Source organism: Peromyscus californicus, unplaced genomic scaffold (genome assembly GCF_007827085.1).
Source record: "Peromyscus californicus insignis strain IS unplaced genomic scaffold, ASM782708v3 Scaffold_4__1_contigs__length_199733344, whole genome shotgun sequence".
Taxonomy (NCBI): domain Eukaryota; kingdom Metazoa; phylum Chordata; class Mammalia; order Rodentia; family Cricetidae; genus Peromyscus; species Peromyscus californicus.
In genome coordinates this window covers 103,693,288-103,719,643 of record NW_026294562.1, presented here as the reverse complement: position 1 = coordinate 103,719,643, position 26,356 = coordinate 103,693,288, and the positions used below count along the sequence as shown (strand labels likewise).

The 26,356-nt window shown below is 49.1% G+C and overlaps 2 protein-coding genes across 4 annotated transcripts in view; both read right to left on the bottom strand.

Moving 5' to 3' along the window:
• The window catches only part of Uvrag (UV radiation resistance associated), a 279,199-nt gene extending 272,390 nt beyond the window's left edge, over nt 1-6,809 (bottom strand). Inside the window, 1 exon segment of the mRNA XM_052762201.1 lies at nt 6,529-6,809. Coding sequence (XP_052618161.1) covers nt 6,529-6,645 — 117 coding nt within the window. The 5' untranslated portion in view covers nt 6,646-6,809.
• Nucleotides 6,810-18,264: 11,455 nt separating this feature from the next.
• Nucleotides 18,265-26,356, bottom strand: part of Dgat2 (diacylglycerol O-acyltransferase 2) — a 29,523-nt gene continuing 21,431 nt past the window's right edge. For all 3 annotated transcript variants that reach the window (XM_052761197.1, XM_052761198.1, XM_052761199.1), the window contains exons 5-8: nt 23,414-23,618; nt 22,568-22,742; nt 21,320-21,522; nt 18,265-19,354 (exon numbers count right to left, since the gene is read on the bottom strand). In XM_052761197.1, the coding sequence (XP_052617157.1) occupies nt 19,200-19,354; nt 21,320-21,522; nt 22,568-22,742; nt 23,414-23,618 (738 nt within the window). In that variant the 3' untranslated portion in view covers nt 18,265-19,199. The remainder of the gene's footprint in view (nt 19,355-21,319; nt 21,523-22,567; nt 22,743-23,413; nt 23,619-26,356) is intronic.

Genomic DNA, 26,356 nt, shown 5'->3' with positions numbered 1-26,356 from the left:
AATAATATTCCACAATGAGCAGGCTTCCAGCAGGGCCTGATGAACACTACCTGCTGTGTGGTGTTGCCTATGGTGAGCACTACCTGCTGTGTGGTATGCCTGTGGTGAGCACTACCTGCTGTGTGGTGAAGCCTATGGTGAGCACTACCTGCTGTGTGGTGATGCCTGTGGTGAGCACTACCTGCTGTGTGGTGATGTCTATGGTGAGCACTACCTGCGGTGTGGTGAAACCTATGGTGAGCACTACCTGCTGTGTGGTGATGTCTTAGGTGAGCACTACCTGCTCACTACCTGTGGTGATGCACAGTAAACACTTATCTTGGTCTTCAATCCCTAGACCTTCACCTCCTAATTCCCCCAACAAGGAGTTCGAAGGGAAATCCTCCTTTCTGGTTTAGGTGTTTGAGCCTGGTTCCTGACACAGATCATTTCCTAGGAGCGCCTCTAGTCTAAGGAGGTGATGCTTGGCAGGCTCCTGGGTGCCTATCTGTCAGCCCCACTCACCTCAGGAAAGGAACTGGCAACTGAGTTAGACATCAACAGTGTCTACATAATGATCTCCGAAAACCTGAGGGTGAGCACTCTGAGGACAGGGAAGCTTCCCCCACTTCCTACACCGTTCTCTTCCATCTGACTGCTCCCCATTTCCTTTACAATAAATAAACCAGTAAACTGAAAGGGTTTCCTGACCTTGTGAGCCATTCTAGCGGATGATCAAAACTGGGGGGTGAGGAGAGGGGGCTGTAAAAACCCTCAGTTTACACCCAATTGGCCAAAAGTTCTGGAAAGCCCAGGTTTGAGATAGGCATCTGAAGGGCATGGGGGTGGGGCTAAGCCTTTAACCTGTGAATTCCAGGTAGCTAGTGTCACTATTTAATTATAGATCACACTGCTGGTACCCACTGGAGAGCTGCGTGGTGGTTCCGAGGAAAATTCCCACACTTGGTATCAAAAGTGCTGTGTTGGGAGCCAGGGAGGGGACTAGGAGAAAAAACGCTTTCAGTCCCTTAACATCTCAGCTAGGGACCACAGTTCATCTCCGCCAAAAAAAATAGTGTAATAGTATGGACATCTGCCATAGTAAAATGGTGCCTCACTCTTAAACCCTGCTCTTAAAAGCCTACAACCCTAGGGTAACTATGAAAGACAATTCATATTAAAGCTAGCACAGAAACATCCTAAAAATGTGACCAGTCAAGGGCATCAAAAAAGGGAAAGTGTCAGAAACTGTCACAGCCAAAGGAGCCAGAACAACTAAATGCTGCGTGGTATTTACGCCCGGAAAACAAGCAGGTGAAAAGCAAGGCTCACTGACTGGCCAGATGAGCATTTCAGAGGTGGGCTCACACACAGTGGGTGAGCCTCGCAGGAGAGACCAGTTCTGACACACGCTACGACGAAGATGAACCCTGAAAACATTATGCTGAAGGAAATCAGGCGGACACAAAAGCACAAACACTAAGAATTTTACGTACCGAAAGAACCTAGATGGTCAAATTCATAGAAACAGAAAGTAGAAGAGAGTTAACCATGAAAGGGCGAGTGTGGAGGAAAACGTAGAGCTGTTTACTGGTCTGCAGGTTCTGCTTGGGACGATGAAAAAGTTCCAAGCTGAACAACACTGAGCACGTTCTTGATGGTACTGAATTCCTCGCTTACAAAATATTAAAATGCAGGGCTGGATGGATGGCTCAGAGGTTAAGGGCATTTACTACTGCTCTTGCAGAAGACCCAGGTTCAATTCCCAGCACCCACAAGGCAACTCACAACCATATGTAACTCCCTTTCCAGGGGATCTAACAGGCTCTTCTGTACCCTGCAAGCACCAGACACACATGTGATGTACACACATACATTCAGGCAAAATACTCATACACATAAAATAAAATAAATAAACCTAAGATAATTTTAAGCTCAAGGACCATCTGGGCTACAGATCAAGTCAAGGCAAGCTTGGACAATTTAATGAGACCTTGTCTCAAAAAAAAAAAAATGTAAAGAAAGAATTGCGGCTATAATTCAGTGACAGAGGACTTGCCTAGCATGTGCAAGGTCCTGAATTCAACCCCAGTACTTTGATGAAGATGACAACGACAACGACGATGATGATGATGATGATGATGATGATGGAGATGGTGGGCAAGCATTGCCCTAAAAGTGAGAGGACCTGAGTTCAGGTCCTCAGAACCAACATAAAGCAAGGGTCGGTTACTCTGGAATCCAGAAACTCCTATAAAATGCAGGCCAGCTAGCCTGCCATATGCCACAGAGAAAACAATATTCTTCTTCTTAAGGTGGAAACCAACACTTGAGGCTGTCCTCTGACCTCCTAGTACCATGCTCCCCAACTAACACAGAAACAGAAATACACACATACACACTAAGATAAAATTCATAATAATAATAAAGGCTAATAGCTCTAACCCAGTTCTCTCAAAAATAAAAACAAGAAAGGAAGGAAGGAAGGAAGGAAGGAAGGAAGGAAGGAAGGAAGGAAGGGAGGGAGGGAGGGAGGGAGGGAGGGAGAGAGAGAGACAGAGAGAGAGAGAAAGAAAAGGATTCTTCCAGACTATAAAACTCTTAAGCACAACAATTAGAAAAGCGAATGCTGCCGGGCGGTGGTGGCGCACGCCTTTAATCCCAGCACTCGGGAGGCAGAGCCAGGCGGATCTCTGTGAGTTCGAGGCCAGCCTGGGCTACCAAGTGAGTTCCAGGAAAAGGCGCAAAGCTACACAGAGAAACCCTGTCTCGAAAAAACCAAAAAAGAAAAAAAAAAAAGAAAAGCGAATGCTAAGGACACAAACAAGCGCTTCACAGAAGAAATTCAGGTAGCAAGAAAATACATGCAAAGATATTGAAACTCATAAGGTTAGTCAGGAAAACTGAGACCATGTGCTTAACAAACTGTCTAATATGCAATAAAGGAAGCTGTTAAAATATAACCAACAGCTAAAGAAATGCACATTTAAATAACAAATACATACGCACACACATGAGCATACATATGTGGTCTGAAGCAATAAACTCAGGTGAGAAAACACTCAATGTCCAAAGTTGGCAAAAATAAAGAGAAATCGGCTCTATTATAATGGTACACGTGTAAATAGGAAGATTCCTATGGGTTTAAATACAAATACACACACACACACACACACACACACACACACACATACACAAACACACACACACACACAGAGCTGGGAGGGAGTAGAAGTAGGGAAGTGGATCCCTGTGAGTTTGAGGCCAGCCGAACAAACAAATAAATAACCACAAACACACTACCTATCCTGTGTTTTCACTGCTCTAACTTTATCCTACAGAACATCGTGGGTATTGAGAGATCCTTCAACATAGCCATCCAGTGCAGTGGATAGAGAATTGCTGGAAATAGTCCAAAAGCCCTTCAACGGGAAGCGGGGTGTCACAGGAGGAAAAAAAATCAGGAAGGTGTGATAGCACACACCAGCATCCTAGCACTCAGCAAAGTAAGGCAAGAGTTCCAGAGCAACGTGGACAAAGGCCCTGTCTCCAAACAATGGGCCGGCAGTGTCTCAGGATTGACATAGAAGTTGTCCCCTGACCTCTACACACATGTGCACAGACCCACATACATAGACAGACGAAAAATGTAGGTGATACACATATATATGAAAGACTATCCAAGAAAAAGTCCAATAGCTACATTTTGTAATATTTTTAATTGAAAAGGATTAAGCCAACTTAGGAAGACTCAATCTGAAGTTTTCCATTTAAACAAATCAAAGACTCATGCAAGAGTAAGTGTAAGTGCATTTTCTAAGAGTCTGTTTCTTTTATGAATTCCTTTTTAAAATGTTTTATTTTCTTTCTTTATTTTTTAAAATTATTTATTTTTATTTTTTATGTGCATTAGTGTTTTGCCTGCGTGTATATCTTTGTGAGGGTGTCAGATCTCCTGGAACTGTAGTTACAGACAGTTGTGAGCCACCATGTGGGTGCTGAAAATTGAACCCGGGGCCTCTGGAAGAGCAGTCAGTGCTCTTAACTGCTGATCCTTCTCTCCAGCTCCCCTTTTATGAATTCTTAAAGGAACATGTGACCTCCAAAAAGGGTAATCACTAAAAACCTCTAAAAATGTCTGCATTCTGAGTCTCTGAGAACATGGCTGAGGAGCTTTGGAAGAGGAAAGAAATTCTCTCAGTTAAGCTTAATATTAAGGGCACATTAAAGGTCTCTGCCAAAAAAAAAAAGTTTTATCTTAAGACTCCTAAATCCAAGGGTGCGCAGCATGCTCCTCCTTGGCTGAGCCTCTGCTGATTCACCGAATAATGACAAATATCAACCAAAAATGACAGAGTCTTCAAAGTGTATGACCACAGCTTCTTGCTTAAATGACAGTTACACAGAGGACCCAGAAGCAGAGGTGACTGAAGAGCTATAGTACGGTCACATTAGAGCCAGTGGAGGGGTAAGTGGACCATAGCTAGTACTCAACCATGAAAAGAAAGGTTCCAGATTAGATATGCAAAATAAAACAAACTAACCCTGGCGTGATGGCACAAGCCTGTAGTTCCAGCCAGGTATAGTCATGCATACTTGTAATCCCAGCATCTTGGAAGGCAGAGGCAAGTGTTTATCTGTGAGTTCAAGGCCAGCCTAGTCTACATAGTGAATTCCAACCTATCCAGGGGCTACACAGTGAGACCCTGCTAAAAAATTAATTAATTAAATTTTTAAAAAGATAAAACTGTACATCTTTATAAATAATTTTGTGGGCTTTCGTGGGCAAACCCAAATCTTTCTAGAAGTAGCTAGGGTGGAAAGAGGCTAATACTATCGAAACTTGTGTTATATAGTACATTAATACAATTAATTAACAAAATGCTATTTTTAAAATATATTTGTTTCCCAAAACCTGAGCAACTTTGATCTAGAAAGGGAAATTAATGTCAACCACAGAAGGAATGTGTTTTGTTACATAGGCTGCCTAACAGGATGACACTCCCAGAAAACGGTAAAGAGCATGCCAAGCTCATGCAGCATCCAGCTGCAAACGTAGGCCACTACCCACCAATCCGGAAACTTGACAAACACTAACAAATGGAGCTGAACTGAGTCTGTGGACAGTTTGCTTGGGTTACGTCCCCTAGTGTTAAACTGTGAACTATTACTAATAGAACAGGCTCTGTGTAGTAAATGATGCTTTCTCTTCTCCAACCCCACATGTTCTCATAGCTCCCCTAGACTATGCCCAGCTAGATCCCAGAACTCCAGGATTTCTCCAGGCTGCTTCTAACAGTACCCACTATTGCTTCTCCCAGCACCCCCTCGCAATCCACCTCCCACACATACAAAAATTCACATTAATGCCCAATCCACAAACAGCCCTCCCAGTGACGCTCTCATCCTCTCCTACGACCTCGAAATGCAATCCAAACCTCACTACCTTCCAACTCCTAATATTCTCCACAAAGTCCACCGCAAAATCAGGGCACATGGCTTCTGATCTTTTAAGCTCTCTCCTACTACAGAGTCTTGCTTCTGCAATTAATGCTGCTTCCCTACTCGTAGGGCACCGGGTAGCGGAGGCTGGGAGTGTGGATGTGTGAGCAACATTTCTCTTTCCTTTACATTCCGATCCACTTCATGCCTGGCCCTCTCTCCCATAGCCTCTGCGCTCTTGTGTGGCTCCTTCCTGTCTCTGGCAAGGATGGAAAGTTACAGGAAGGGTCTAAGGGAGCTTGCTCTGTCCTGAGTGGACTGTGGTGGAGTCGCTGCTCAAGTCTCAAGCAAACTATGCGGGTGCACCGTCTGCAGTCAGACGCTGTGTTAGGAAGCCCAGCCCCACCAGTAACAGTAACGGGAAGGCAGTGGACAAGCCTGTTTCTAGAACAGAAAAATCAGGATGATAAAAACAGCTGTCTCATGGAGTTGTGAGGATTCAATGAGCACTTTGCACAGCCCTAGCACGGTAACCTCTCCATGCCTGACAGTTTGTCCTGGTCCTCTTCAATGCTAAGGTCCCTGCAGAGTCTCACCCCTGAGGGACTGCGGGAGGGCAGTGGAAGACGTACTTTATAGATAGGCGGGTGTCACCAAGAAATTTGTCAGATCCCCAAAGTCAGTGTTCTCTCGTCCTTATACCCCGGCAACCTAAGATCCAAGATATGAATACATACTTCAAATCCTCCTTCCAGGCGTTCACCCGAGGGAGTGAAGTGTGCCATGAGGATCTGAGACTTGGGAAAGAAACCCCAACGTCCCAAATACCTTCCTCAGGAGGAGCAGAAAGAAGCATCCCATAACGCTAGGAATAAGTGCAGAAACCGACTCCTCGGCGCGGGAGCGAAAGAGAAAGCGCGGCGACCGCCAGCAGGGCGCAGGGCTCCCCGGCGCCTTCCGGGAGGGATGCGGAGGTCTGAGCGCGGGAACGCCCGGCTCCCCCGACCCAGGACTCGGGGTCCTCCTCCTGTCAGCCCTCCTCAGTCCCGCGAGCCTAGCCAACCTCCTCTCCCGGCCTTCTCCGGCCCCGGCTCGCGGCTGGCTCACCTGCTGGGACGGCAGCTCCACATGCAGGGCCCGCGCGGGGGCACCGGACGGCAGCGCGGCGGACGGGCCCGGGGGTGGCAGGGGCACCGGGCCCCCGAGAGAGGCACAGGAGCTCATCTGGACCCCTGGGCCGCCGAGCGGCCAGGCGGGCACTCCTCCTGCATCCGCCGCCGCCTCCGGAGCCGCTATCCGCCGAGCCCTTGCAGCCTAGAAACGGACCACCCGAGAGCCCCGGCAGCTCGGCGCCCGCACTGGCCACCGCCGCTGGCTAAGGAAGAGCCATATTACCGCAGTGCAACCCCTCCACCCCGCCGGGAGCTGGCGTGCTCATTGGTTCCGTTCCTGAGAGGGCGGGACCCGGCGGCGGCCAAGGGACGTGCTATTGGGCAGCGAGTCCGTCCGTCGCGGGCCGCAATGGCTAGGGGCGGAGGGACTCTTAGGATGGCCTCAATTGCGTCTGTCAAACCCGGGCGAAACCTGGGGCGTTACTTCTCTTTGCCTCATTCTAATTGGTCCTTTCACTATTGAGAGGTGGGGTCTCCTAGGGGAGCCTCATAGGCCATTGCTCTAGAGCACTGTCAGTTGTCGGTGAAAGAGGGACGGCGTCTTGATTAGGTAGAGCGCGCGCCTGGGCTCCTGTGTCACGTGCAGAAGTCTGGAGAGTCACCTGATTAGTGAGAGTCAGTCTTCTAAGCCACTTCCGCCCTAACCTAGTTGCCATGGTAACAGAGCCTCCAGTGGAGGGCGGGGACCGGCTTGGAACCAGCTGAGTCGGGATGGATGGTCTGTCTTGTTCTCATCCACTTACAAAAAAGCCATGCTTCATGGTTGAGAGGGGAACCGCCACCGAGAGATCACTAAGACCAGAGATCCGTCGGGCAGTCCATCAGCTCTTCAACGATCAACTCAGACCCGCAAGTCCACGCCCCTTCCAGCTTCTAGTACTAGTAAGCTTAGCTACAAAGTGTGCCAGCCACCCAGGAGACTGTCTCACCTCTGCGGGTGGGATGCTTATGCTCTGCCTAGAAAGACTTTACTGCTTGTGACTAATGCTTGCTAAACCGTCATATTTCAGCTGGGGCAGGAGTCCTTTCTTCAAAAAGATTTCGCTCATCTCTCTGGGATTGAATTAGGAACCTTACCTCTACCGCCGTCCAGTTTATTCTATTGTATTGTCTTTTGTGGGGGGGGGGGGGGGGGGTGAGGCGTGGCTGACCTGGTACTCACCAGGTAGCTCAGTCTGCTTCAGCCGCCCAAGTGCTGGGATTACAGGTGTGTGCCACTACATCAGCCTCCACTTTGTCTTTTAATAGGCGTTTAGCACACACAAACCGCCACTTTGCCTCCCTGAACACAAACATGCACACGTGAATTCCTCAACCGAAGGACCTTGTCTGATTCATCCCTGGATCCCCATTGCCTGCAGAGAATAAGGGAATGAACATGAAGGTACAGCTCAAATGCCCTCTTTCCTGAGGACTTCTTTGATCATAATAGCAGCTACAGCCGTCGCTTCTATAAGTAGCTCTGAGTCATTTTGCAGGATATTGATTCCCCCCTCCCCCTTAGAATGTGAATTTCTCCACCACCTGTCCTGATAGGACAGAAAGAACACAGTGTTCAGAGAGGCAGACACAACAGGAAGCAGGCAGTTTGGGATTCTGACTGCCACCTTCCAGCTGTCACCGAACAGGTCACCTCCCCACTCTCCAGTTTATCGGTCTGTAGAATAGTAATAGTGTCACTGTGGGGGCTAGGTAGGCCAAAATATGTGCCCATGAACCTTAGCATATAATAGATGGATTTAGAATCTTTTACTGAGTGGGAGGGAGTATAGCTCAGTGGTTGAGTAGATGCTTGGTATTCACAAGGCCTTGGGTTCAATCCCTAGCACCATTATTAAAAATTGATGTGTGTGTGTACACATGTTTGCATGTGTACATGCACATGTGTGTGTGTATGAAGAGATCAGAAGTCAGCCTTGAGAATTGCTCATCGGGAGCCATCCACCATGTTTTGAGACAGGGTCTCTCATTAGCCTGGAACTTATCAAGTAGGTAGGGCAAGGATGGCCGGCCAATGAGCCCTAGGGATCCTCCTGTCTCTGCCTCCCTCGAGCTGGGATTAAAGGTATGCACTGCTGTGCCCAACATTTTTATTAAGATACTGGGGCTGGAACCCGGGTCTTCATGGTTGTTGAGTAAATACTTCACCAACTGAGCCATCTCCCCAGCCCCTCCCCCTTCTTAAAAGAGAAGGTAAGCACAGTAACTTCCAGGGGGAGATGAATTGCATCGGAATTGCTTCGATGTCACAGTCTCCTGTTGTGAAACGTTGAGCAGTTCCTCATGGCTGGAGCCTCAATGAAGGGTCAGGTGTCTGTTGAGAAGTGAGTGGTTGGGAAATTCCAAATTGCATGCAGCTCAACCCATATAGTGCCAAGATGCAGTGGAATTTCACAGAAAACATATTTCTGTTTCTGAGTTGTGCTTGTTTGCCAAGGCTGCCATATCAGATTACCACAGACTTGGTAGCTGAAAACAACAGAAATGCATTCTCTCACAGTTTGGGGTGTTGTCCCCCCTTGCTTTTCTAGCTTCTGTTGGCTCTCCAACTCCCTTGGCTGCATAATTACAGTCTTTGTCATCCCCTGACCTTCTCCCCTTCTTCCTGTGTCTCCTTTCTCTTATCAAGACACTGACATTGAGTTTAGATGCCCTGTCCAGACTTCATCTTGAGATTCTTCATTTAGTGGCAAAGGCAGAGCCAGGCAGGGTAGCTTATGCCTGTAACAGCAACACTCAGACGGTTGCCATGAGCGGACTACACAGGAGTTCCAGGCCAGCTACGTGGGCTACAGTGTAAGACCCTATCTCAAAAAAGAAAAGAGAAAAGGCAGGGAACGGGAGGGGAGAAGAGAAGAAAAATAAATATATATGTAAATACCTTTTTCCAAATATAGTTGTAATCACCGGTTCAAATGATTTGAATACCTGGGCTGTCATTCAGCCTACAGCACAAGTTAAGGAAAAGGAGTCTGTGGGCCAGTGAGCTGACTCAACAGGTAAAGGTGCTCGCTGCCAAGCCTGAGGATCTGAGTTTGATCCCCGGAACCCACCTGGCAGAGGGAGAGTGCTCAGTCCCATAAGTTGTCTCCTGACTTTCAGGTGCACACTTGTATATAGCATATAGGAGCCCACACTCATAACCGTAGATACATAATACATACATATAAATGTAAAAAAAAGGGGGGCCTAGAGAGAGAACACAGAGTCACTTGGTCTTCCTTTAGGGGTTCACTTCCATCAGCTAGTTTAATTACTTTATTCACTCAGCAAATGCCCAGAGAACTCCTCTGCTGGGTACCAGGAAATCAGACCCTTCCCTAGCCAACTCCTTATAGAAGGGTCCAATAAGTGAAGAGTGATAGCCTGGTCACTCAGTACAGCACTGAGCTAGTACTCGTTACTCATGCTAGACTAGTCCTGAATGAATCCCAAGGACCGTAGCACCCAGACAAACTTCACATTGGAGGGCACATTTAAACAAGGGTATTAAAGAACCAATAAGAGCAGAGGGAGACCCATCAGTGCAGTCCATCTTCCCACAAGCTTTCACTGGGGTTCAGCTCCTCACAGGCTGTCTGCTGGACACCAGAAACGCATCCCTCGAATACGTGTCCCATCTCAGACTTTTCAGCCTGCGTGACTCAAGCGCTAGTGGGAAGGAAACTCAGCCTGCTGCTTGCAAAGCATTCAAGAAAATGCACACCAACCACGTGGATAGTGTCTCAGAAGCAGTAAGCGTTCAAGAAGCACATCCTATAATTATCTTCATAGATGCTATTTTATTCTAAAGCACTTTGTATCCTTTGGAACTTAGTCTGGAATGTGACCATTTCAACATTAAAAAAATACTTCAAATTGCTTAGGATCATCATGATATTTATACAGCCCTGTGTGTATTTCCCAGGGAAACATGGAACTAAGACAGTAGTTCTTAGCCTTCCCGATGCTGTGACCCTTGAATACAGTTCCTCATGTGGTGGTGACCCCCAACCATAAATTATTTTTGCTGCTACTTCCTACCTGTAATTTTGTTAGTGTTATGAATCATAATGTGGATATCTGATATGCGACCCCTGTGAAAGATGTCGTGACCCATAGGTTGAGAACCATTAAGTGGCCAAGTACGGCATAGATGCCATGGCAGGAAGGTTAAAGGTCAGGTGGAACAATGACTGGCTCTTCAGAGGCTGGAGGGGAAGGTCAGGGCTGACTTGAAAAGTCTCAAAGTGTGATGTCTTAGTCACTTTTCTATTGCTGTGATAAAACACTACGACCAAAGCAACTTAGAAAAGGAAGCATTTGGCCGGGGTTATGGTTCCAGAGTCGGAGTCCACGGCAGCAGAGCAGAGAACAGCTGAGTGCTCACATCTTGATTCACAACCACAGTCAAAGAGAGAAACCTCAAAGCCTGCCCTTAGTGACACACCTCCTCCAACAAAGTCACACTTCCTGTGCCTTCCCATATAGTCCCACCAATGGGGGACCAAGTGTTCACATGTATGAGCCATGGGGGGCCATTCTCGCTCAAACCAAATTAGTTAAATTAAGTGTATCCCTTCTTCTCAACAGAGCCTCTTCTATTCATTCACTGGTCCAACCAGATGCCGTTAGACCTTCACCAGGCACACAGCCTGAGACCCCCGTCCCCCACTTAAGAAAACTATGCCAATGGCAGCCCTGGCTGGGGAGAGTTCCTCACTCAGCTCAGTCCTCAGTGCTGAGTGCAATCATTAAAACGGCATATGAAGTACAATGAGAGGGCATAAAGGAGTGTTCCTAAAGCGGGGTGTTGTACAGGAAGGAGGGAGCGGACAGGGTGCTCTAGGCAGACAGAGCAATGGTGAGCAAAGGCCCACAGCAGGGACCTGGCATCTGCATTGTTTGGCTGAAGCAAAGGCTGCAAGGAGAGCATCAGGCAGGGAGGCGAGGAGAAGATGGGGGGCAAGGAGGTGAGGAGATGATGTCAGGACAAGGAGGCGAGGAGAAGATGCGGGGCAAGGAGGTGAGGAGATGATGTCAGGACAAGGAGGCGAGGAGAAGATGCGGGGCAAGGAGGTGAGGAGATGATGTCAGGACAAGGAGGTGAGAAGAAGATGTCAGGACAAGGAGGTGCGAAGAAGATGTCAGGACAAGGAGGTGAGGAGATGTCAGGACAAAGAGGTGAGAGGATGGAGGACAAGGAGGTGAGAGGATGGAGGACAAGGAGGTGAGGAGAAGATGGAGGACAAGGAGGTGAGAGGATGGAGGACAAGGAGGTGAGAAGATGTCAGGACAAGGAGGTGAGAGGATGGAGGACAAGGAGGTGAGGAGAAGATGGAGGACAAGGAGGTGAGGAGGAGATGGAGGACAAGGAGGTGAGGAGAAGATGGAGGACAAGGAGGTGAGAGGATGGAGGACAAGGAGGTGAGGAGAGGATGGAGGACAAGGAGGTGAGAGGATGGAGGACAAGGAGGTGAGAGGATGGAGGACAAGGAGGTGAGAGGATGGAGGACAAGGAGGTGAGGAGAAGATGGAGGACAAGGAGGTGAGGAGAAGATGGAGGACAAGGAGGTGAGAGGATGGAGGACAAGGAGGTGAGAGGATGGAGGACAAGGAGGTGAGAGGATGGAGGACAAGGAGGTGAGGAGAAGATGGAGGACAAGGAGGTGAGGAGAAGATGGAGGACAAGGAGGTGAGAGGATGGAGGACAAGGAGGTGAGAGGATGGAGGACAAGGAGGTGAGAGGATGGAGGACAAGGAGGTGAGGAGAAGATGGAGGACAAGGAGGTGAGAGGATGGAGGACAAGGAGGTGAGAGGATGGAGGACAAGGAGGTGAGGAGAAGATGGAGGACAAGGAGGTGAGAGGATGGAGGACAAGGAGGTGAGGAGAAGATGGAGGACAAGGAGGTGAGGAGAGGATGGAGGACAAGGAGGTGAGGAGAAGATGGAGGACAAGGAGGTGAGAGGATGGAGGACAAGGAGGTGAGAGGATGGAGGACAAGGAGGTGAGAAGATGTCAGGACAAGGAGGTGAGAGGATGGAGGACAAGGAGGTGAGGAGAAGATGGAGGACAAGGAGGTGAGGAGAGGATGGAGGACAAGGAGGTGAGAGGATGGAGGACAAGGAGGTGAGAGGATGGAGGACAAGGAGGTGAGAGGATGGAGGACAAGGAGGTGAGAGGATGGAGGACAAGGAGGTGAGGAGAAGATGGAGGACAAGGAGGTGAGAGGATGGAGGACAAGGAGGTGAGGAGAAGATGGAGGACAAGGAGGTGAGAGGATGGAGGACAAGGAGGTGAGGAGAGGATGGAGGACAAGGAGGTGAGAGGATGGAGGACAAGGAGGTGAGGAGAAGATGGAGGACAAGGAGGTGAGGAGAAGGTGGCAGGCCAGTGAGGGGAGCCTGACTGACTGGCTGAAGAAGGTACTTTGCTGGTTGGTGATAGGAAGTCACTTTTAGGGTGATGGCGAGATAGCCCTGGAGAGGCAGCTTGGAGGAGCAGGATGAGACAAGACAGGTTTGTCCAAGACCAGGTTAGAATTGTGAGACCGACAGGCTCCTAAGGAGCCTGCACACGTCCAGCTGGCCTGGGAGGCAGGACCTGATGGCGTTTCTCCTTTCCCTTCCAATCACATTTCTGAAAAGCCTTTCTGGAACTTTCTGATGGCCACCTCCTCTGCACCCCTCATGGCTGCCTGGCATGTCTTTATGGATTTATCCATGTGCCAGTTATACTGGGTAGGGTGAGTCAGTCACCTTCACTCTGTGTAAACCTCCGCTTTTGATTTCTCTCTGAACCCCTGGCATCCAGACATGAGGGAGGCCTCACAAGCATCGCTGAGCAAATGACAGGATAAAGTCAGTGAATGAATGGATGAATGCTTGAGTATTGGGATCACAGAAGGGCCTCGTGTGTTAGCTTCTCATGGGGTCAAAATACCTGAAGACAATTTAGTACAAAAAAAAAGGGGGGGTTATTTTGCCCCGTGTTTCAGCCCTGTTGCTTTGGGCCTAGAACAGCCGCAGTGCATCATGGCAGGTGTGTGTGGCAGAGGAAGCCTGTTCTCTTCATGACAGCCAAGACACAAAGTAAGGGGAATGAGAAATCTGCTTCAAGGGTGCATCCTCAGCGGCCCACCTCCCCTCACTAGGCCCGACCTCTTAATCACCTCCCAAAAGCCCTAAGGAGCAGCCCTCAATACATGGGCCTCTGGGGGGGGGGGGTCCAGATCCAAACTATAACACCTCCATATCTCCCCCAAATGGAACAGAGCGAGAAAGAGGAAAGCGGAGCAGAGCAAAGACAGAGACTCCAGCCGGCTCCATTCCTACAGCCTCATGGCCAGGCCCGTCAGTGTGCTGATGTGTGCACAGGGGCTTGGGGACGTGTGACAAGCCAGGGAAGCAACAAAGACAACACGGCAAGCGTGTAGAAGCCCAGTGCAGAGCTAGCAAGAGGTGTCCAGAGGAAACAGTCCCGGGAAACAGTCCAGTCCCGGGAAACAGTCCTGAGGAAACAGTCCCGGGGAAACAGTCCCGGGAAACAGTCCAGTCCCGGGGAAACAGTCCCGGGAAACAGTCCAGTCCCGAGGAAGGGGCTTTCATGGTGAGGCCCGAAGGGCACAGAGGAGTCACTTGTGCAAAGGCTGGTGAGAGCAGGGGAAGGGCATAGGTTGAAGGAACAGGAGCACTGGCTTGAAGAAGGGGCATGGACCAGAGAACTGAAGAGAAGCCTGGGTGCAGCGGGTGGGGAGCACTCAGTGCTGAGAAGTGGGAGGAGGTGGGTCAGTTTTTTAAAGAAAGAACATATGCCAAAAATCAAAGTGCAAAACCCAACGTGAAGCTGGCCTTGCATCTGATCTAGTTTACATTGCTCCCATTCGTCATTCACAAGGCAGAGACAACACCTTCTTTTCAGGACCTAGCACTGCTGACGCTGCCATCTGGCCCCTGCACAGCACCGAATGAAGCTGGAGATCTCGCAGGGGCAATCCTCTGAGTGTTGTAGGCTGCTACAGGGTTTGCATGTTTTGAAGGGACAGCCATTGAAGGGTTTAAACAGGGGCATGATCTGATTCATGTTTTAGAAATGTCCCTCTGGGGCTGGAGAGATGGCTCAGAGGTTTAAGAGCACTGGCTGGCCTTCCAAAGGTCCTGAGTCCAATTCCCAGCAACCACATGGTGGCTCACAACCATCTATAAAGAGATCCAATGCCCTCTTCTGGCGTGCAGGAATATATGCAGACAGAACACTGTATACATAATAAAAACAAATTAATAAATCTTAAAAAAAAAAGAAATGTCACTCTGAGCATCAGTGAGATGGTGTCTTAGGGTTTCTAATACTCTGAAGAGACACCATGACCATGGCAACTCTTTTTTTTTTTCTTCCGAGACAGGGTTTCTCTGTGTAGTTTTGGTGCCTGTTGCTGGCCTCAAACTCACAGAGATGCACCTGGCTCTACCTCCCGAGTGCTGGAATTAAAGGCCTGTGCCATGCTGGACAGCGGGAGGCAGAGGCAGGCAGATCTCTGTGAGTTCGAGGCCAGCCTGGTCTACAATGCAAGTTCCAGAACAGCCAGGACTGTTACACAGAGAAACCCTGTCTCAAAAAAAAAAAAAAAAAAAAAAAAAAAAGATTTAATGTTAATCAACTTGCTAATTTGCTGATGTATTACAGGACAGTCAGCCACTTTATTCAAGGTTGGGGCTATGGGAATTTTGTAGCAAGGAGACAGGTATTTCTCTCTGTCAACCCACTATGTAGTAGAGGGTGACCTTGAACTCTTGAACCTCTTGCTTCCACTGCCCAGTGTTGGAATTACATTTTCTGGATAGGGCCTATGGGCTAAGCCATGGGGTGACCACTTTCAGTTCATTTGTCAGATATCAGTATTCTCTGTTAGTCATGGGTAGAGATCTATGCACTTTACAGGTGCAGACGCTGAGGCACTCGGAAGTCACATGACAGGGTGGTTCTGATGGCATCTGTCTTAGGTGGAGCGGTCCAACCTCAGTAGTCTATGATTTTAGGGATGAAGAAGGAAATAATTCAGTTTTCAGAACTGTGGGGAAATAGAGGGTGGGGGCTAGAAATGTGGGTGTTTTGTCCCTAATGTTATTGTTTCGAGTGCCTAAGAACCAAGAGCATCAGTCTGAGTCCAGAGGAAACAGGCAGTGAATGCTGACTGGCTGTGTGATGGAGGCAGGTCCTTCGGCCCCTCCACACCACCTTTCCCAGCAGTGTACTCCAGATGGTGGCTAAGTGTCTGTCCAGCCCTCTGGGTCCATTGATCTGTAGCTTCTAGCTTGGAACCGGAGCTAGGTGAGCATCAACACGTGAGGCGTCCAGACAGCCTTGCCACATCTGCCATGGAACCGATCTCGGCGCCCCCTTGTGGCAATGTCTGGGATCCACAAGAAGCATCCAGGAAATGACACTCTTCAGTAGGCTAAGCCTGCAATCTTAATTCTCACTGGACAGCAGTGAAGGGGAGTTCCTTCTACCAAGGCAAACCTTCCCAGGGTCCACCCAGCTATAGCTGAAGATCAGGCTGGCTCAGCTCTGGACACAATGCTGCTAGATGGTCACGGGGAAGGGGACCCTTTACCCACACTGAGGCAGCTGAGTTTCCTAGTACATAGTATGCACTCACTAATAAGAAATTTAATCCTTAGGAGTGCCCCTTCTGTCATGGGGTGTGGGGCGTTTACCCACCAACCCCACAGCTCCCCAGAGTTTTCTTGAGTGTGAGAAGCAGGAAATATTAGATAGAAGGATTTACATTGCGGAGAATATTGTGGAGATAAACAGAAAATAAAGGATAGCCTCAAGAGGGCCTGGAACCTTTTCCAATGGGCCCCGACTGTCTCTGCCCCAGGGTATTTATAGAGATGCCAAGGGGTGGAGCAAAAGACCTCCTCCCCCAGCACAGCCAAGTGCAGACCATCTCAGACACCTGCACTCAGGCCCGTGGTCCTAATCATCCTCTATGGGGACCTGCTGGGTAAAGCCACGAGGAACCTGAAAACGGGCTCCCACAATGGGGTAGCCTAGGTTAAGGTCAGGGCTTAGTCTGGAGCCAGAGGCTTTCATATCTATCGTCCAGCTGGCTGCACACTGGGACCGGGACTAGAAATTTGGTGTGGGTCTGAGGCTCTCACCAGAAAATAGGCCTTGTCTCCACCAGAAGGAAATGGCTGTTTTCTGGCCTAAGCTTTGATTTGTAACATGAAAGGACTGACTAGTGTAACAGAAGTCAGCAGAGGCCTCCTCCTCCTACTCTATCCTTTCTGCCCACTGGAAACTAAAGAAATGTTCCCCCTGCCCTCAAAAACACCAAGCTTCACAGACCCAGCTGCCCACAAGCGCTGGCTCCAGAGCAGCAGCAGTGCAGTGTGGGTCTCTCCATCTTTGCGTCCACTGCTCTGCCCCTCTGCACGCCTGATCCCCCACCCCACCCCACCCCCCACCCTGCCTTCAGCTCTGCTGGGGCCCAGCTTAGTCACTACATTTTCAGTGAAGCTCCAGGTTGGGCCCCTGTCACAGCTGAGTGTACTCCGTTGTTCCCATGGTCTCTGCGCCCACTCAGGGCTCAGGAGAGAAGATGCCCTGGGGTGGGGGATGAGACGCTGGCAGTTAGGAGGTGGACGTGAGGTCTGTGGTCTAACAGCGGGGTTTCTGGTTGCTGAGCAGTCACCAACTGAATGAACAAGAACAGTGGAGTTGCATATTCTGAAACCTGTAACCACGGAGGTGACATCAGGCCTGGTCTCCACCTTTTTAGTTTAGCTGAGAGTAAGCATAGGGGGCTGTTTGAATAGTTCATTAGGACCCTTCCAGCTCAGCTGTTCTAGAACCTGCCCACACACGGTGGGAACTTGCAATGAGGCAACCTGGCCCTTGCCTCTCGGCATTCACCTCCTTCTCACATCTAATTAAAGCAAGACCAGTAAGACATCATTCCCAAGGTCAGTAACACAGGGCTGTGGCTCGCACTCTTCTCTGCACACTGGCTCTTCTCATTGCTTTGCTGGAGCTACCCTGTGGAAAGGTATACAGGGCAAGCTGCTGAGAATGGCCTCTGGTCAAGTCAGTGTGTGTGTGTGTGTGTGTGTGTGTGTGTGTGTGTGTGTGTGTGAGAGAGAGAGAGAGAGAGAGAGAGAGAGATCCTGCTATCACCCACATGAACAGGGAAAGAGGATCTCTCTCAGACTGAGAGGCGTTTATCCCTGGACTGCGGCCTTGGCAGGGACAGTAAGCAGAAGGCCCAGTAAAGCATCAGTACCTGCTTTAGGATGGTGAGGGCAAATGCTTGAAGACACTACTTTTTTCTTTAAAAAAAAATATGTATGGGTATCTTACCTGCACGGGTCTGTCTGTTACACAGCTTGCATGCCTTGTGCCCACAGAGGCTGTCAAATCTCCTAGGACAGGAGTTACAGATAGGAACTAATATCTAATTCCATGTGGATATTAGAAATTGAACCAAGGTCCTAAGCAGCCAGTGCTCCTAACCACTGAACCATCTCCCCAGTCCAGCAGGCACTACATTTTGAAGCCAGTTGTTACCCAGCCAGTGAAGGCCCAAGGCTAATGGAATGCGAAGGGAGTGCAGTGGGAACTGCAGTCTGCCCTGTGCAGGAGACTTGGCAGCGGGTGAGGAGAGCATTAAGCAACGACTCGCAGGCAGTTCTTGTTTCCATTTATTAGTCTAGGAATATACAAAAGTGTGACATGGCATAACAGTCTCATGGAGAGAAAACAGAACACACAGGAGGGGTGGCTTTCTTCCCTGCCCAATGCCTCGGGAAGGCACACATGTGAGGCTTGGGTAAGGGGGCCTCCTGTCCTGGACCCAGTGTGCTACACAGAAAGCCAGGCCCCTTTGTGAACAGAAGAGAGACCCTTCCTCACACCAGACTTGGGGTATGGCTTAGGAGAGCTCAGGTGGCCGGGAGAAGATGCTCCAAACCAAGGCTGAGCTGTGCTGAGTCCATGCGTAAAACCAGCCAACAGCAGCTCGATAACCCAAGACGGTACCTGTGGGACATCCTTGCCCCTAGCACAGTATACAGGAGGCCAGTGTAGGCTCAGATTGGAAAAAAAGGGATGGGGTGGCATTCCAGATGCTGTCTACCACCTTCCCCAAATGGGGCCAAATCTGCCCTCTGCATCCTCCCCTTGGCAAGAAGGACCAGACCTGCAGTCACATGTGAGGTGGTGGGAATGGAGATGTTGGTTAAACATGGCCTCTGCCTCTTGAGAATCCCTGGAGCAAAGAGGATTATCTAAGAGTCATAGGGCTGTCCTTTCCTGATTAACCAGGGCCAAGTGTCTGTTGTTTGGAGAACCCTAGAGGGGGTGGATAAGAAACCATCAAGGCCCAGAAATGTCAGCCACCACCTTGAACAGGACACACTAGAAGTGGGAGCTTAAAACACTGACTCTTTCCTTCTTAAAAAAGATCTAACATTGCAATGGTTTAACAAAGTATAATTTCTTTTAAATAACCCACAGACACCCATGACGCTTCCAAATTTACAGAACAGAATGCGCTTGAGAACTTGGCAGAAAAGGATTTGCAGTCAGTCGTTCCTTCCAGGAGCTGCCCGTGGCTGGGTCAGTTCACCTCCAGCACCTCTGTCTCTGGAAGGCCAAATTTGGTCTTGTGGTTGTCAAAGAGCTTCACCAGGGCCTCCATGTACATGGCGTGGTACAGGTCAATGTCCTTCTGAGTCGGGTGCTCCATCTTGGGGATGGTGATGGGCTCACCCACTGCAGAGAGGGGCAGAGGCTCAGGTCAGTCAATGTCACTGAGTATTCCATTCCTGGGGGCCCAGTGTGATAATGACCCTGGGCTGTGTGTTGGCCATTGCTAGGAACTGTCCTATTGTCCAGAGGAGAGTACTACAGCGTGGCCGCAAGAAGACCCCACCTAAGACTGTGGCTTCTGAGTGGGGGAGATCCAGCTCCACATTCCACTACGAACTCCAGTGTGATATGTAGGACCAAGTACAGGGCTTTGCTTTTGCTCTAGCAGCCTCGGTTTCTCATCTGCCACCTGGCATGTCTCATAGATCTAAGGATTCTGGGAAGAACAGAACATGCTTGCACAGCTGGTAAGAGCCTGTAGAAGGGAGAATACCCTCCCACATCTGTGCTTTGCTTTATTTTTTCATCCTGCTTCATGTTCAAGGCCAGCCCATGTCAAAGTCCTCAGTGCTGTTCTGAGCTTTCTCTCAGATGTATACACACCCATCTCCATTGGCACTCTTTCAGTCCAGGCCACTGAAAACCTCCAGAGTGCCCTTCTGTATTTTGCCCATTCTAACCCTTTATTTTCCCCTCTACCTAGCAGCTCCAGGGATCACTTAAATTTGTAGATAAATGTAGCTCTCATCCCTCATCAAAAAAAAAACAAAAAACAAACAAACAAACAAAAAAACTCTCTTTGAAGCAGACAGAGATGATTACAGAAAGCCACAACTGGTCAAAATCTGACCCTGGGGTGCTCAGCTTAACTGATACATCTACAACACAACCCCCACACCTAAGGCTCAGGGACATCTCAGAAGAGGAGACAGAAAAACTGTAAGAGCCAGAGGACCAGGAAGTCTGCTGAGAGATTCTGTTTCCTGAAAATGTCAGGGAAGCCACAACCATGATACTTCAACAATATGGCTGCCTGAACAAGACCCGAACAATGACAAAACCAATAGACACGTTAACACGGAAGGGGAAGTCTTGGGGGTGGCACTCCTAGACAAATAAACATAGGCAACTAGTGACTGCTAAGAGGAAGAAAGAAGTCTTCCCCAGGGATAAGTGCCCTTACTGGTAATCCACACCAAGAGATCAGCCCTGAAATCGTTAGACACAAGCAACACTAGAGTGAATAAATAAACAGTGCCCAGAGCTCCCTCCCAGCTGGGCTGCACAGCTCCCCTCCCTGCACTTGAAGAGGCACCAGCTCAAGCCCAGTCTCCAGCCACCCTCTAAGAAGTGCTGCCCTGCATGGAGCCCAGGCAAATGCCTGCCCGAGATACTCAGGCTTGGACATTTCAGCCTCTGGCTTGTGACCTTAAACACACACTCACATACACGTATACAGGCTTACACCTGACAGGTGATTTTCTGAATGTTCTAACTTGTCCCAAATATAAACATATAACATTACAAGTTTTTTTTCTTAGTTCCCACAGGTCTATACTCTAATTATATTTTCTTTCTGTTCAAAAAAAAAAAAAAAAAACCTTGTTTCTATAACTTTTGTTGGGCAGTTTTTATTTTATTTTGAGACAGGGTCTCACTGTGTAGCCCTAGCTAGCCTCAAACTTGCAGCAATCCTCCTGTCTCTGCCTTCCACACTGGGATTACAGGTATGCAGGACTATACCTGGCTCTTTCTTCCTCCCCCTTTTCTGCTGAGAATTCCCATTGGCCAGCAGTAAGAGCCGTCTCCTGAGAGGGTCCACTATGAGGAGTAGAGGAGCAGCAGCATCCCCACAGCAGCATGGTCACAGCAGCATGGTCACTGCCTCAACCTTTACCGAACAGGTTTGTATTTATCACTGCCGTGGTGCCCTGGCTCCTAGCAATGGTTCAAACTCCACCTCCCTCATCACTCCCACCAGTATCCAACTCATCAAGGTCCTTAGGACAGGTTCTCATCTGAGCCAGGTGACTCGCCCAGGATCCTGCCATGCCAGGATGGCCTTCAGCATGCAGGCTAGGGACTCACCAACAGTGGTGATAGGCTTGGAGTAGGGCACCAGCCCCCAGGTGTCAGAGGAGAAGAGGCCTCGGCCATGGAAGATGCATGGGGCAAAACCAATATACTTCTGGAACTTCTTCTGGACCCATCGGCCCCAGGAGCCCTCCTCAAAGATCACCTGCTTGTATACCTCATTTTCTCCGAAGGAATAGGTGGGAACCAGATCGGCTCTGCAAGAGAAAGGCCTAGATCAGTCAGACCCCCAATCACTGGGTTCCGTTCCTTCTATCACCCTAGAGGACCTCGTCTAGCAGGGCCTGGCTCTGCTGTTTGCCTGTCCTGCCCAACTCAACTCCCTCAGCCTGATTCACCTCCTGTCACAGCCTCAGCACACTATCTGCCCGTCCCTCCTGCCATTGGTCTGGCCTGACTTGACAGCAGACTGTAGAACAGCCTCTCCTGAAACTCAAAACCCAAGGGAGACCCTGGGACACACAGACAGAGAGTCTGTCCACAGCTATGTTCCATGATCAAGGTGGGGCCTCAATGATTTGGACTGTTGTGTCCCAGCAATTCACCTGCCTCACAGAAGTCCATCATTCTAGGACCCTATTCCAAGGTCTCCCAGGGCTGAGCTGTGGGAGGAAAGCAATGACATAGGGTACAAGGAGCTTGCTCTGCCTCCCCAGACCATGTATCCTCAGTCTTCTCCAGTGGGAAATGGGTCTCCCCACCTGCTAGGACGTCTAAAGGAGCCCAGAGGTGGATATGCTTCTCAAACAGACATGCCCCTTGGTTTTCCACAAAGGTCAGGGTTCCAAGCTACCAGCTTCTCTTGTCTAAAGATCACCCCTCCAATAGGCAAGCTTTCCTTGGGGCTTCAAGTGATGCCATCTCCTTCCTGGTCTCTTGCTCCATTTGGCCCTGAGTGTGTGTGTGTGAGCACATGTGTGCATGCACACACATGCTGGGGATTGAACCCAGGGGTTTGTACAAACCAAGTATTTTGCTCTACCACTGAGTCTCACATCTCTGACCCTTTAAGTGATAAGTCTTCTCAAATGTTCTACATATAAGCCTGGCCTCTCAGTTACTTGCAAGTGCCCAGGGACAACAGGTCACATACATCTTTGCACCAGCTACACTTGGACAAGCCAAGCCATGCAGTGTGGGCTCCGACTTCTTTCATTGCCTTCCTAGGTTCTGGGCACCCCCTCCAGAGACCCATTGTTCTGGGTAGAGGAAAATACCAGAGATGTGTGTGTAGGCACTTACCCATGGCGCAGGGCCAGTTTTACAAAGCCTTTGCGGTTCCGCAGGGTGACTGCGTTCTTGCCAGGCATGGAACTTAGGGACTCAGCTGCACCTCCCACCACGATGATGATGGCATTGCCACTCCCATTCTTTGAAAGCAAGTAGTCTATGGTGTCTCGGTTGACAGGGCAGATGCCTGGGTGAGGGGACACACAATCAGGATTGCTCATGGATACATTCCCTATCCTTATATATAAAATCAAGGATAAAATAAAAATCTCGCTGGGCAGTGGTGGCACACGCCTTTAATCCCAGCACTCGGGAGGCAGAGCCAGGCGGATCTCTGTGAGTTCAAGGCCAGCCTGGACTACCAAGTGAGTTCCAGGAAAGGCGCAAAGCTACACAGAGAAACCCTGTCTCGAAAAACCAAAATAAATAAATAAATAAATAAATAAAAATCTCTATAGGTGGATACTAGACCTGTTACCCTCTTAGAAAATATATGATCCTTCCTACCTAAGCAATTCATTTTTCCTGATTCTCAGTTTACTTATCTATAAAATGGGGGGAATGATATGAAAGTCAAGCTGGTGGGGAGCATGGGTCGGTGGACCCAGATAATAGGCAACACAATGGCTGGTATATCTAGAAAAGTGAGAGAAAACTCCCTTGAGGTGCCACCCATGATAAATCCTGAAGCCTAGGACAGCTCACCTGACCTAGCATATCTGCTGCCGTCTTTCCCTACTACCTGCATGGGACCAGTAGCTGGTGGGAATGGTACTTCAGTCCCCTGAATTGCTATGCTCAATAGGGAGGCTCAAGCCTTGACAGTGGAGCCCAGGAATAGCTGAAGTGGATTCTCACCTCCAGACATCAAGTACTCCCGAAGCACAGGCATCCGGAAGTTACCAGCCAATGTGGCCAAATAGGGCCTTATGCCAGGGAACTTCTTGCTAACTTCGGTGGCCTCTGTGCTGAAGTTACAGAAGGCACCCAGGCCCATGATGCCATGGGGATGGTATCCAAAGATATAGTTCCTGGTGGTGAGCAGGTTGTGTGTCTTCACCAGCTGTAAGGAAACGTGCGTTAGAGCTGGCTGGAGAGGATACACCCAACAAGTGGGGAGGGGACCTGATGTTTCATGCCCTGTTATGCTCAGAGACAAAAGACTGCAGACTTTCCAAACCCGTCCTCAGACTCATTATTGAAAGCGCAGTGCTAGTGGTTGGCAGTTACTGGACTATGAGTCCCTGGTCGGGAGCTCTTCTCCTTATTTCCCAAACACAGCCCAAACCTACTACATGCTTAACCAGCCTCCTGTCTTCTTGCTTCTAGGCTCTTTACACACAGTGACTTCCCTAAAACTCACATCCAAGCTGGAACATTCAGACCTAAAGAGGGCACTCAGCCTTCACTAGGTACAGGTTAGATTCTGAGTTTGGCAAGCAGAGCCATGGCTTCAGGTCCTCCACTAAGAATTTTAGTGGAGGCATGATCTGTCTGGTCCCTGAATACTACAGGCTCTTCAACAGATCAGAGGACAAGCCCATGCAGCCCACCTCCCACCTCTTTATACTCTAGTATGGACAAAAGGATGGTACAGCTGGACCAATACAAAGTTCTTGCCAAGTAGGCAGGCCCAGCTCGGGTTCTGAGACAGGCAGGCAGGACAGCCCTCATGCCAGGCGGCCCTCTGGGAGGAGGTGGCTGGTTGTGTGGCTGTGGCAGTCGATGATCTGAACTACCTGTACTATCAACAAAGCTGTCCTGGAATGCTCCAATTGATAACTGGCTTCCCAAGGGCCCACCACCTGCTCTGAGGCTGAGTGCCCGTCAAACCCCAAACAATGAAGGACCCCAAGCCTGAGATACTGAGACAGCATCGCCAGGAGCATACTGGCGATGGAGTGCTGAGAGGGAGGAAGACAGGTTTTCTGTTCCTAAAACATCTCTCTTAGATTAGAAACATAAATACTCAGAATTCTTTTTTTGTTTGTTTTTGTGTTTGAGACAGAGTTTCTCTGTGTAACAGCCTTGGTTGTCCTGGAACTCTCTTTATAGACCAGGCTGGCCTCAAACTCACAGAGATTCACATGCCTCTGCCTCCCAAGTGCTGAGATTAAAGGCGTGTCCCACCACTGCCTGACCAGAATTCTTAAATACAGGAAATTAAAAAAAAAGTGTCTACATTCATTTTTTCATTCCATTGAGATAAACCACTTGGTCCTTTTCCTACTTAAATAGAAATAGGTCTTTCTTAAAAAAAAAAAAAAATCCAGCTTAGTCTACATATTGAGTTCCAGGCAAGTTAGGGCTACACAATGAGATCCTGTCAATAATAATAACAATATCAAAAAATCCCACATACAGTGAAACCCTGTCTTAAAAAAACCAAAAATAAATAAATTAATTAATTTTTAAAAAATCCCACAAAATCGAGGCTGTAGCATTAGTACTGTCTTCTAGGAAACATCCCATCCAGCTTACCAAGCCCTCAGTACTGTCCCCTCAAAGCTGCACTTCCCTATCCCACAGCCATGCACTTATGACAGCACTCACTCAAATCTTGACTGACAGACGTTTTATTTTTTATTTTATTTTACTGTGGATTTTCAAGACAAGGTTTCTCTGTGTGGTTTTGGTGCCTGTCCTGGATCTCGCTCTGTAGACCAGGCTGGTCTCGAACTCACAGAGATCTGCCTGGCTCTGCCTCCCAATTGTCAGGGTCACAGGTGTGTGAAACCACCGCCTGGCTGACAGGCATTTTAAATGTATCCAAACTTTCCCTCCTAGAATAATGCTGTAGTAAAAAGCTTCTTCTATCCATAGTTCCAACTGTGTCTGTGAGATAAACTTGCAGAAATACAATTCCTGAGTTGAAGAGTCTGAACATATTGGTTTGAGGCTGCCCAGCCTCAGAGAGGGGCATTCAGACCATCCCCACCTAAGAGCTTGACAGTACCTGTTCCTGTACTGGTGCTGGCTAGCAGAGGCCCTGGCTCCTGGGTGAAGATTAAAAGACCAAATTTTCCTTCACTCCAGCTGTGGGAACCTCCTAGCTGAGCGAAGGTCCTTCTGCTCAGTTTTCGGAAGAGGAATGCTGTTAAGGGCACGCCCTAAGACAGAGGTGGGGAGGGCTGGCACAGGGCATCTGACGCCCTTCTCAGCTCTGTGGCTGTGGTATGTGTCCCTTGGTGTCATCCCCGTTGGATGGAACACTTGTACTCTTTCCTCACTTGCCTTTGGCAAGCAGACCAATGTTGTCTGGAAAACAACCCTCAGCTGTCCACCAAATAACCAGGGAATGGCAGTGGGCTCAGCCAGGGCTGGGGTGGGGAGTGAGGGAACCCCAAGGAGCAGGGCACATCAACAGTGCGAGGCTGCGGCTGGGCTCTGCCGGACACAGGAAGTAGGTCTGCCCACCTAGCCAGCTCTTGAACTGGGAGCCGAAGCACAGAATGGATTGGAGAGCCCTGACGATCTAGGTCGTTTCTTGATGACAAGCTAAACAAGTCTAGAGAAAGGAGTCACTCCCCAACACACACACCACACACCACACACACACACACACACACACACACACACACACACACACACACTGCCCCAGGAAAGTCATAGTGAACCAATTCCACATATGCACACGGCCATTCCCGTTTCACTTTTCCCTGGACACTGTGATAGTGACGTCACCTCTTGGAAACCTAACTGGCTCTTTAAATAAATTCCCTCCCTCCCCAAGGCTCTTATCTGATAGGATGCATGGTTCATAATGTCCTTGGGACACTGTACAGTTAATGGTCCCCATGC